Source organism: Dromiciops gliroides, chromosome 2, assembly GCF_019393635.1.
Source record: "Dromiciops gliroides isolate mDroGli1 chromosome 2, mDroGli1.pri, whole genome shotgun sequence".
Lineage (NCBI taxonomy): Eukaryota > Metazoa > Chordata > Mammalia > Microbiotheria > Microbiotheriidae > Dromiciops > Dromiciops gliroides.
The window spans coordinates 637,125,748-637,137,422 of NC_057862.1; the positions used below are offsets into that span (position 1 = coordinate 637,125,748).

The 11,675-nt window shown below is 55.0% G+C and overlaps 1 protein-coding gene across 2 annotated transcripts; it reads left to right on the plus strand.

Annotated features, from left to right (window-relative positions):
• The first annotated feature begins 126 nt into the window (after positions 1–126).
• ELMO3 (engulfment and cell motility 3) lies at positions 127–11,029 on the plus strand. 2 transcript variants are annotated; one of them, XM_043984051.1, is made up of 21 exons: positions 127–187; positions 391–491; positions 808–848; positions 971–1,043; positions 1,460–1,510; positions 1,688–1,857; positions 5,254–5,353; positions 5,475–5,626; positions 5,744–5,822; positions 5,925–5,975; positions 6,845–6,967; positions 7,071–7,202; positions 7,357–7,458; positions 7,657–7,765; positions 8,032–8,168; positions 8,270–8,433; positions 9,312–9,424; positions 9,547–9,651; positions 9,808–9,890; positions 10,354–10,440; positions 10,550–11,029. In XM_043984051.1, the coding sequence occupies exons 2-21, from the start codon at positions 414–416 to the stop codon at positions 10,760–10,762; spliced, it is 2,163 nt and encodes a 720-aa protein (XP_043839986.1). In that variant the 5' UTR covers positions 127–187; positions 391–413; the 3' UTR covers positions 10,763–11,029. The 2 variants fall into 2 exon arrangements, with proteins under 2 accessions (XP_043839986.1, XP_043839987.1); XM_043984052.1 differs by lacking the exons at positions 127–187; positions 391–491; positions 808–848; ... (7 more) ...; positions 6,845–6,967; positions 7,071–7,202 and having other exon boundaries at positions 7,384–7,458; positions 7,716–7,765.
• Positions 11,030–11,675: the final 646 nt, after the last annotated feature.

An 11,675-nucleotide genomic window follows, 5' to 3' on the forward strand; every position in this document is an offset into this window, starting at 1 on the left:
CCGCCTTCACCGAAGGGGGCTGGGGCTGGGGCTGGGGCTGGGGGCGGGGCAGGGCCGGGGCCAGCCCAGCCCAGCCCAGGAGCTCTCCCGCACCCTGCGTGTCCCACCCCCGGGATTCCAACCCGGAACTACCGGGCACTCCCCAGGGAAGGACGCGGCGTCCGGGGAGTCGCGGCAGGCGGGCCGGGTGAGTTCTGGCAGCCCCCGGGCCAGACCTCGGGCAGGCCGTGGAGGGGTCCCAGCCCCCGCATGCCGTGTACTGGACAGGACGGGACGGGACGGGAGGGGGGCGGGGCCAGGCACTACGGGACCGACCAGACCTGTCCCGGCGCGTCTCAGGAATGCGCCCGGCCCCGCCCGCTCTGACCCCCTTCCCCCGTGGTCCGGCAGGCGGCTGAGGCAGCGCACGGGCCATGGCCCCCCCAAGGAACGTGGTCAAGATTGCCATCCAGATGCCAGGGGCCATCCCGCAGCTCATCCAGCTGGACCAGGTAACCCAGACCCCACACCTGGGCCCAGGCTCCCGTGGCCCCGGACACGCCCCGCCCGCCTCCCCCCTCCCGCATTCGTGCCTTTGGTTGTCCCAACACCTGGCACTCCCGCAGAAGCCACCTTCGAGACCTCGTAGTTCGAGCCCCTGGGTTTACCGAGAAGGGCTACTGAGGGCCCAGAGCCCTCCAGTTCCCCCATCCCCACTCCCTCAGCCTGGCCTGGGTGTTCTGCCTAAGCCCTGCTGTCCCCGGCGGGGCTGACCACCGACCCTCCACCTGGTGGCCAGGGTGGGTGACCCATTGCTCCCCCCTGCAGGCCAAGCCCCTGGCAGCGGTGCTGAAGGAGGTCTGCAGCGCGTGAGTTCCCATGCCTCTGGTTGGGGTGGGCCCTTGTGGGAGGGGAGAGGAGGCATGTTGGGGCTTGGGCATGGGGCAGGCTGGTCATAGATGGGAGACTGAGGGCAGCTCCCTCACTGCAGCTGGAACCTGAGTGATCCGGAACACTACGCCCTGCAGTACGCTGATGGCTATCGGAAGTACATCACTGAGAGGGTGAGCACTGACCTGCTCTCCGGTGACCTAACTGAACCCCCATCACCCACTGCCTTTCTGAGCAGCTCCCCCTGGCTTCCTGGTGACGCTCATTTCCTCAGCTCCACAACTAGCTTTTGACTCTACTGACCCTCCCATGGATAACTGACTGGCCTTTGGACTTACTGATTCACACCTACCTTACTGATCTCACCCCTCACTCACCCACCCATTATTCCTTTACCCATCTCACCAACCCCTTTCATTGAACCCACTGACTGAGCTCCCCCTTAACCCCACTGACCACTTTCACCAACTTACCATTGACTGACCTGATCACCGACCTATTCACTCAGGGATGACTCCCCTCACACCTGCCTCCTTGATGCTGCTTCTGTCATTTCAACCATCTTTATACCTTTTTCTGTCTCTTCCAGAACCGCTCTGAGATCAAGAATGGAAGCATACTCTCCCTCAGCATTGCCCCGGTACTGACGCCCTATCCCCATACCCAACCCACTTTTATTAGCCAGCCCAGGCTCTCTTCATCTCTGTACCAACCCCGACATTTAGGGCCTAGAATTTCCCTTGGGTTTCTCAGTCCGATGGCCCCCAACCTCTCCAAGGCAGGCGTTCTCCTATCCCCCCCATCTTCCTGCCCCTAGGACAAAGAGGCAGAAAGACTTCTGAAGGCACTACAGAGTGGAAACCGAGAAGTGAAGCGGGAAGCTCTGAAGCGTCTGGCCCTGCTGGCCCCTGATCTGACCTTTGCCGAAGAAGTTATTAACCGAGATGGGCTTCAGCGCCTGGGGATCATCATTGAGGATGGGGACGAGTGAGTGGGGGCCCTGGGCATCCCAGCCTCTCCTCACATCCTCTTTCCTAAGTTTCCTCTCTAAACAAAGACGATGGAGAAGAATCAGGGTCCCTGTGAGTTGGTGAGCTCAGAAAGAATGTTTATCTGGAGTTCAGGGGACCTGGACCCTGCCTCTGCCACTCAGTAGCTGGGTGACCTTGGGAAGGCTTTTTTTCTCTCTGGACCTCAGTTTCTTTCTCTGAAAAATGAATCTTAGAGGGGGCAGCTAGGTGGCGCAGTGGATAAAACACCGGCCTTGGATTCAGGAGGACCTGAGTTCAAATCCAGCCTCAGAAACTTGACACTTACTAGCTGTGTGACCTTGGGTAAGTCACTTAACCCTCATTGCCCCACCCCACCCCCAAAAAGATTAAGTAAAATGAATCTTAGAATCCTAGAGTAGGAAGGATCATGAGTCTAACCCAGATTTCACAACGACCCGACAGGTGGACTGTCAGCCATCGCTTGAAGAACTCTGATGGGGGAGCCCGACCCCTCCTAAGGCCCCCAATCCAGCTGGGGTTCTTCTCCCTAGTAATTGTCAGGCAATCATTAATTAATTGTTTTTTTTCTTTAGATCCTCAGTCTGGGGTTTTTCAGCTCCCACCTGTTCTTATCTCTGCCTTCTGGTGTCATTAGCAAGGAACTGGAATTTCTCTCCAAATACATACATGCTCAAAGACAGTGATCTTAACTCTTCTCTTCTTCCACCTAGACATCCTCAGGTCCTTCAACTGAGTCTTTTTTTCCCCGGGGGCAATGAGGGTTAAGTGACTTGCCCAGGGTCACACAGCTAGTAAGTGTTAAGTGTCTGAGGCCGGATTTGAACTCAGGTCCTCCTGAATCCAGGGCCGGTGCTCTATCCACTGCACCACCTAGAGGCCCTCAACTGAGTCTTTAGCTTGAGGCCCTTCTCCTCTGGACATCATCCACTTTAACAAATCGACGCTCTTCCTAAAATTTAGAACTGAACCAATACCCAAGATGTGACCCAACCAGGGCAAAATACAACAGAAGTCAAACCTCCCTACGTTCTAGGCACACTACCTGTCTTAAACATTGTTTTGTTGATATCTTTAATTTTTACATCACCTTGGTTTTGGAAGATGTTGTCTTCCCTCGTCTCCCATCCTCTGTTCTAGAGCTATTCTTTGTTTTGGGGTGTTTTTTGGCTGTTTTTTTGTTTTTGTTTGTTTGTTTGCAGGGCAATGAGAGTCAAGTGACTTGCCCAGGGTTGCACAGCTAGTAAACTAGTGTCAAGTGTCTGAGGCCGGATTTGAACTCAGGTCCTCCTGAATCTAGGGCTGGTGTTTTATCCACTGAGCCACCTAGCTGCCCCTAGAGCCATTCTTTGTAACAAAGGATTTGAAGGAGGGAGGGAAAACTAACCAACACTGAGTCTGAGAGTATGTGTGATACCCTATACCCACTTGTCAGCCCACCTGTGCAAAGAAGAGAGGGAGATGCATTTTCTCATGCCGTCTTCAAGGTCAAGCTTGGTCATTAGAATCACACAGCATTTGGTCTCGTTGGTTTGGGGTGTTTTTTGTTCTCTTATTTGTGTGTTTGTGCCCATTGTTTATATTGTCTCTCTAGTTCTGTTTACTCCACTGCACAGTTCATAGAAGTCTTCTCATGCTTTTCTGCATTCCTGAGCCATCCAATGGAATGTACCTCCCTTAATGCCATCTAAAATCTCATGATCTTTTTTGTCTGCTAAAACTCTTAGATCTTTTTCATACAAACTGTCATCTTACCATTCACTGTCCCCTCTTCCTGCCCTTTTCCTCCAGCCTTGTACCAGCCCGAGTTGTTGTTGTTTTAAACCCCATGTAAGATTGGACTCTTTTTGGTCTGGCTCTGTGATTCCTCAGCATAGGAAACTCCTTCCATGCATGCTTTGTCAGCTCATCTCTGACTTAACAGTCTTAGAGATCTTCCTGCCACATCTCCAGCTTGCCTAGGTGACCACACAACATGTTGAATTCAAGTCTTTCTGACTCCAAGGCCAATCTCCCATCTACCTGCCTTTCAACATTTATCCCTGTTAATGTTTATCTTATTGCACTAAGAGGCAGCTAGGGTTGCACAGTGATTAGAGCACTGGGCCTGGGGTCAGGAAGACCTGAGTTCAAATCCTGTCTTGGATGCTAGCTGTGTGACCCTGGACAAGTCACTTTGCTTCAGTTTCCTTGACTGTAAAATGGGGGTGAACAATAAGACCTCCCTTGCAGAGTTTTGAGGATCAAATAAGGTAATATTTGTAAAAACTGTTGAGCACCAGATCAGCACATTGAAGGTACTGTACAAATGCTTATTCCTTTCCACTTCCCTACACCCAGACCAAATTCTAGTGTGTCCAGAGACTTTGTGGTTCCTGATTCTGCCACCCAACATGTTAGCTACCCCTCCCCACTTTGTGTTACCTCAAGATATGAGAAGGATGCCATCTCTGACTTTATCCAGATCTCTGATAAAGATCACCAACAGCAGAGTAGATTCCTGTGGAACTCCACTAGAGACATCAAACTACTAATGAGCACTCTTGGGACCAGCCACTCCATAAATTCTGAATCCATCTAGCTGTCCTGTTATCTGACTTCTGGTACCCTCTTTCCCCTGGAATACTAGGAGAAATTTTGTCAAGTGCTTTGCTAAAACCACATCTGAGGTTATTCCCCTGATTTAATTAACCCTGTCAGAAAAACAACAACAACAAAGGAAATGAGGCATACCTGGAGAGACCCATTTTTGATGAAGTCAAGCAGACTCTCTTTGCACCCTTTTCTAAAGGCTCACCACCCAGCCCTCCCTTCGCATGACGAACGACTTCTTGAATTTTGCTAGGGATCCAAGACAAGGTCGAGGAGGCTTAGTCTGGGGACTGCACTTTCCTTTGTTGAATGTCAGCATGTTCACCTTTCCTCAGCCCAATGATGCTTCTCATTCATCCGGGCTTTAGCTTCCTCTGCTAATCTGTATCCCTGCTTATCTGGGGAGCCTAGCAGCCATTCTCATTTCCTCCTCTGTGGTCCAAAGGTCATTCTTGGAGGATGAGAGATGAGAACTTCTAAACCTTCTAATGGTTGTTGGTTGTCGAGGCTCCATCCACCTGGAGCCCAGATTTGGCTCTTTCTCTGCTCCTCCTCTTTTCAGTTAAGCAAACCGAGAGGGTGTTGAGGTGGCAGGGTTTAGTGGAAAGAACCCTGGATTTATTCTGAGTAAGTCAGAGAACCAGGGTTGAAATCCACCATTAGTTACGTGATCTTGGGGGAGTTGCTTCTGGGCCTCAGTTTTCTGATTTGTAAAATGAGGGGACTGGAGGAGACTCCCCATAATTCCCCCTGTTTTTCTATCTCTTCCCCCCCCCCCCAGTCTAGGTGAGGTCCTGGCCCATGGACTGAGGGCCTTCTCTGAGCTCATGGAGCATGGCGTGGTATCCTGGGAAACACTCAGTAGCAACTTTGTCAGGAAGGTTGGGACATGGGGAGAAGGTGAGGGTGGAGGGAGGGAAGGGATACATAATGGAGACAAAGGGGTGGGTGGCTGGGTTCAGCTGGAAGACTGGTATTCCCCCTCCATTCCCTGTCCTCCAGGTGGTGTCTTATGTGAATATGAACCTGATGGATGCTTCGGTGCCACAGCTGGCTCTTGGCCTGCTGGAGAGCCTGGCCCTCAGTAGCCCCGACCTGGGCCAGCTGGTGAAGCGGGAGGTGCCCCTGGAAAGGCTGTTGGTGCATCTGCAGGTGTAAGGGTCTGATGTGGGGCTCTGAAGGCTGGGCAGGATGCAGGAGTAGGGTCTGGGCAGGGCAGCTTTTGGGTCTAGATTCTGGCTGACACTTTCCTTGATGTCCCCTGCTGTCAGGCTGAACCAGCCACTGCAGACCAAAGCCATGGCCTTGCTTACCGCCCTGCTGCAGAACGCCAGCTTTCCCGATCGCCAGGTGAGGGCTGGAGCTGGCTGCCTGGGCCTTGCTGGGCGGCAGACGGTGCTGTGCAGGGAGTCCCTTCCTGCTGCCACCACTTTTCTTTTCTTCCCCTCTTAGACCATGCTGGATTACCTGTGGCAGAGGAACCTCCGCCAGTTCATTTACAAGGTGGGGGTCAGCGATAGGCAGAAGAGGGCTAAGAAAGGAGCACAGGCTTTCAGCTCACAGACTTGGTCTTTAAAGATTGTCATGTTCAAGCCCCATCGTTTTTCATGATGAACCTGAACCTGACTTTTTTTTTTTTTTTTTGGTGGGGCAATGAGGGTTAAGTGACTTGCCCAGGGTCACACAGCTAATAAGTGTCAAGTGTCTGAGACCAGATTTGAACTCAGGTCCTCCTGGATTCAGGGCCGATGCTTTATCCACTGTGCCACCTAACTGCCCCTGAGGCTGATGTTTTATGGCAGCAGATTCAGACCTGCCCCTTAGGACCCCAAGGCCAGTGCTTCCTGCCACCATGTGCTGCCTTCTCTGGAAACTGCTTAAAAGTTGGAAGGGACCTAGGAGTGGGAACACCCAGTTTTATAAGATAGAGTTGAAGTTGTGACATCCAAAGTCCCGCAGCTGGCGATAAAACTGCTACTAGAAAGGGCACAGGTCCTGGGGGAGTGCATCCCCCTTGTGGACAAGTGGTCAACCAATCTTGGTGTAAAACACCTGCCAGTGTGACTCTTCCATTCCTTTTTTTTTTTAATCTGAAGGAAGCTAGGTGGTTTAGTGGATAAAGCACCAGGCCTAGAGTCAGGAAGACCTGAGTTTGAATCCAGCCTCAGACACTTAGCTTCATGACCCTGGGCAAGTAACTTAACCTTAGTTTCCTCATTTGTAAAGTGTGGTTAATAATAGCACCTATCTCCCAGGGGTGTTCTGAGGACCACATGAGATAACAGTTGTAAAGCCTGGCACATAGTAGGCACTACATAAATGCCTGTTCCCTCCATTTTCCCTCTTTCCCTGTTTTCTCTTTCTCCCCCCAGAACATTATTCACAGCCCAGCACCCCTTGGGGACGAGATGGCTCATCATCTATACGTGCTGCAGGCCCTCACGCTGGGACTTCTGGAACCACGGATGCGCACACCGCTGGATCCTTATAACCAGGTGTGGACACCCGGAGAGACTGGCCCGCGTCCTTGGGGGGGATGGGCGGGAGGGGTGGGAAGGGTCAGGGGGTAAGAGGCTTATTTCTTCCCGCCATCCCTAGGAGCAGCGGGAGCAGCTGCAGGCCCTGCGCCAAGCGGCCTTTGAGCTGGACGGGGAGTCGCAGGGCAGCGGACTGAGCGCCGATCGTCGCAGATCCCTCTGTGCCCGGGAGTTCCGAAAACTCGGTTTCTCTGTGAGTGCTCCCACTCCGCTCCTCCTCCCTACCATCTAACAGTTCCCAGCCTGGCCGCCTCTCCACCTACCCCTTCAAAGGTCGGATCTTCTTTGTCCTTGGTGCTCTGGGCTCCTCCTCCCACTGAGGTCTCTCGTCCCCTTCCCTGACCCAGAACAGCAACCCTGCCCAGGACCTGGAGCGAGTCCCGCCAGGACTGCTGGCCCTCGACAACATGCTATACTTCTCCACCCACGCTCCCAGCGCCTACAGCCGGGTTAGTGACCGCGCCCTCCCCTCCTCTCTCTGCCCCGCCCCCGTGCCCTGTGCCTCCCAGATCCATCAAGCCCATCCTGCTGCCGTCCCTCAGCTCCCATGTCCCCCTCCCCTCATCTAGCTTTGTGTCCCCCATCCCCTTGGCCCTCCTGAGGATTGGGCGCGACCTCCCCTTCTCCCCGGCTCCTCCCGCCCCCAGTTTGTGCTGGAGAACAGCAGCCGAGAGGACAAACACGAGTGCCCCTTTGCCCGGAGCAGCATCCAGCTCACCCTGCTGCTGTGCGAGTTGTTGCGCATCGGGGAGCCCTGTAAGTTGGCTTCCCCCTGCCCTGTATGTTGGCATTGCCCATGCCAGGTGGAGTGGGGTGGGTGGGGCAGAGTGGTCCCAGTTTTCCCCCCACCCTCTGTCCCTCTCCCCCTCCCAGGGTGCTCAGAAAGGGGCCCTAGGTAAGCCATAGGGCCCTGTGGGCATCCTGGATGGATCTGGGGCCTGGGGAGCTCTAAGAGCCTGATTGAGTCAGTGTTCTTACTGAGCTCTCCCCTCTCCCTCCCCTCCTCTCTCCGTGCCCCCCAGGCTCTGAGACGGCCCAGGACTTCTCGCCCATGTTCTTCGGGCAGGACAACAGCTTCCAGGAGCTCTTCTGTGTCTGCATTCAGCTGCTCAACAAGACCTGGAAGGAGATGCGAGCCACCCAGGAGGACTTTGACAAAGTGAGGAAGGAAGCCCGCGGGCTGATGTTGGGGGGGTGTCTGCAAGAAGGGGGAGCTGCCAGGACAGAACATGTGGACGCTGAGGGGAGATCCTTTCCCAGGTGATGCAGGTGGTTCGGGAGCAGCTGACTCGGACCCTGGCACTGAAGCCGAGCTCTCTGGAGCTGTTTCGGACCAAGGTGAACACCCTCAGCTACAGCGAGGTGCTGAGGCTCCGGCAGACCGAGCGCATGCACCAGGAAGGCACGATGGCCCCACCCATCCTGTGAGCCCCTCTAGGGGAAGGGTGGGTGGCATTGGTGCCCCGGGCCTCCCCTTCAGACTTTCCTCCAACTCCAGTCCTGGTCTCTGATGCCCACCATTGCCACCGATCATGAGAACTCCTAGTGCTGAGAGCTGAGAGCCAGGCCAGAGGTTGTGGTGCCGCCCCCTCCTTTCAGGCCTAAGGACTTTGGAGTCCTGGAGACTGGACATGACCTTCACAGAGGAGGGGTCCTTTTTTGGGGGGTGGGGGGCTGCCTTTAGTGAGGCGGGGCAGCAGCTCTTGTGAGAGGTGGTCGCATGCCTAGGGTCACTCAGTGAGGTCGAGGGCTGGACTTGAATCCGGGTCCTGCCACCGCTGAGGCCAGTCCTCCATCGGTCAAGGCAGGCTGCCTCTCCGTCAATGTGACGCATGAACAGTAGTGCACTACTTAGAGATAGCGAGTCTCAGAGCTAGGATTTGAACCTGGCTCTTCTGATGCCAAGGTTTCCCAAGCACCTTCCTCTCCACCAGCTCAGGAGCCTCCTTATTAGGAGACAAATACCCAGAGGCATGGCTGGTAGGATGGCAGCCTTTGGCCTCCCGGGTTCCACCGGGATGGGGCCTCTGCAGCAGACCCCTTGTCAGTCCTTCCCGGTGTCCTGGGCTTTTCTGGCCACAGTCTAGGCACCCCTTCTTGCAACCACGTGTTTAAATCACTGAAGGGAATCCTGAAGGTCTAGTGAAAATAAACGTGCCCGACACCCTGAAATCTACCCATGGGTCCTTGTGGGGAGGTCTGTGAACCCCACCTTAGGAGCCCTGACCCAGACCCCCCTCTGTGAGCAGTCAGTTCCCTGCTCCTGCTCCCCGGTGGCAGCTCGGTGCCTCCTTGCCCACAGGGAGCTTCGGGAGAGGCTCAAGCCTGACCTCTTGGAGCTGATCCGTCAGCAGAGGCTACTCCGGCTTTGCGCAGGGACGCTCTTCCGGAAGATCAGCAGCCGCCGGCGACAGGGTCAGTGTGTGAGCTAGGGAGAGGGGGTTGACAGGGGCAGTGTGGGGAGGGGGGGTGGAAGAGGTCCTGGGTGGGGGGGAGCTTTCCCCCTCAGCCCACGCCTCCTCTCCCTGTCCCCACAGATAAGGTCTGGTTCTGCTGTCTGTCCCCTAACCACAAGATGCTGCAGTATGGGGATGTGGAGGAAGGAGCAGCCTACCCTTCTCCAGAGAGCCTGCCTGACAAGCGTATGAGGGTCCCCGGTGATACTGCAGGAGGGATCCCCAGGCAACTGCCAATCTCGGGGTGGGATCCCCAAACACTCTGGCCCCCAGTTCTCTCCAGCCACCCCTTCCCCTTGCAGGGTGATCCATGATAACCAACCCAACCCCTCCTTCCCACAGTCCCTGTGGCTGAGATGAGGGCGCTGCTGCTGGGCAAGGACTGTCCCCACGTTCGGGAGAAAGGCTCCGGGAAACAGAACAAGGTGAGGGCGGGCCAAGGAGGCAGCTCTGGGTCTGCCTGCTCCCTGGGCAAGAGGCCGCCTGGCCTCTGGTGGCCTCCAGGATCCTGGCTTCTTTCTCTAGGACTGTGCTGAGGAATGTATTTTGTAAACCTTTAATTGCCTCATTAGTGTGAACTGGTATTAGAGGGGCATCCTTGTTTCAGAGGTGCTCGCTGGTCCTGAAGGCCGGCTCCGGCACGGGGCTCAGGCACGGGGCTCAGGCACAGGGTTCAGGCACGGGGCTCCGGCCCTGCAAAGCCACAGCCTCTCCGGACCTCATCATCATCTATAACATGGGGACAATGCTCACACTGCCCGCCTCATGGGGACGGGGGATGAAAGCCGTCCAGCACATCTTAGAGCAGTACAAAGGTGGATGTGTAACTCCTTGTGGCCCCTTTCCCCCTCCCTCCTATGTGCCTCACTCTTGCCCTCTTCCCTTCAGGACATCTGTGAACTTGCCTTCTCGGTCAGCTACGATGCTGGGGAAGAAGAGGCCTATCTCAACTTCATTGCCCCCTCTAAACGAGAGGTGAGCGCCTGGGCAGGGCCAGTGCGGCTTGGCGTTGGTGAGGAGGGGAAGGAGGGCTGAGGGCTTAGCTCTTAATCTGAAGGAATGAATCAATGTGGCCGCTCTCTAGTTCTGCCTGTGGACCGACGGGCTGAGTGCCTTGCTAGGTGGCCCCATGGGCAGCGAGCAGACCCGGATGGAGCTGGAGCTGCTGCTGGCTATGGAAACTAAGCTTCAGCTGCTGGAGTTGGAGAACGTGCCCATCCCTGACCAGCCACCCCCTGTTCCCCCACCACCCACTAACTACAACTTCTGCTACGACTGCAGCATTGCCGAGCCTTAAGGCCCTGGCAGAGGGCTGGGGAGGGGAGGGCTTCTAGCTTCAAATGACTCTCAGGGAAGGGAACGGGGCTGCCCTAGGCTAGGCCTCTCACCCACTTCCTGTTAAATTACTGGAACAAGGTGGAACCTAACCTTTCCCCACCTCCCTCTGCCTAGAAAGAAAACCACCATACCTGCTGCTATTAGGGTGGAGGGAGGGGCAGTTGCACAACTGGACAACTGACCAGAGTAGTCACTACAAAGAAATAAAGCCTGCTCAATTCCTCGGGCCTGTGTCCTAGAACCTTTGAGCGGAGACAGGAGTGGGTGGCGCTGCTCCTGGCTGACTCGGGGCCAAGCTCCCCTCACTCTATGGGTGTTACATCCCAGCTGGTCATTACAGTTCCTCTGGCTGTGAATCCTGTGATTGTTTTGGGGTTCAGAAGTGAGGGCCAAAATCTGGCCTTAGACACTTGACAATTACTAGCTGTGTGACCCTGGTCAAGTCACTTAACCCTCATCGCCTCACCCAAAAAAAGAAAAAAAGTTAGGGCCAGCTGGAAAAATAAAGCCGATCTTGTGGGCTGTCCCTGGTTTGAAGACCCTTCCCAGAAGCCTTCCCGACAGTTGTTGGGACCTCCTTAGGGGCTTAGGGCTCGGGCAGATCACCTTCCTTTCAAGGCCTTGGTTTTCTCATCTATGGGATGGAAGGATTTAAATGGGTGATCTCTAAGGCCCCTCCCATTCACAGTCCCAGGACCCCTCAGCCTAAAAACCCACCATATAGGGAGGATACCCAACAAAGAATTCAGTTTGGGGCTGGTCACAGCAGTGAGGAGCTGGGGGAGATGCCCAGATTCCCCACAGCAGGAACAAGACTCCTTTGTAAACTAAGGCAAGTGATTGGGACAAGAAGACTCATCAGCATTCTCTGC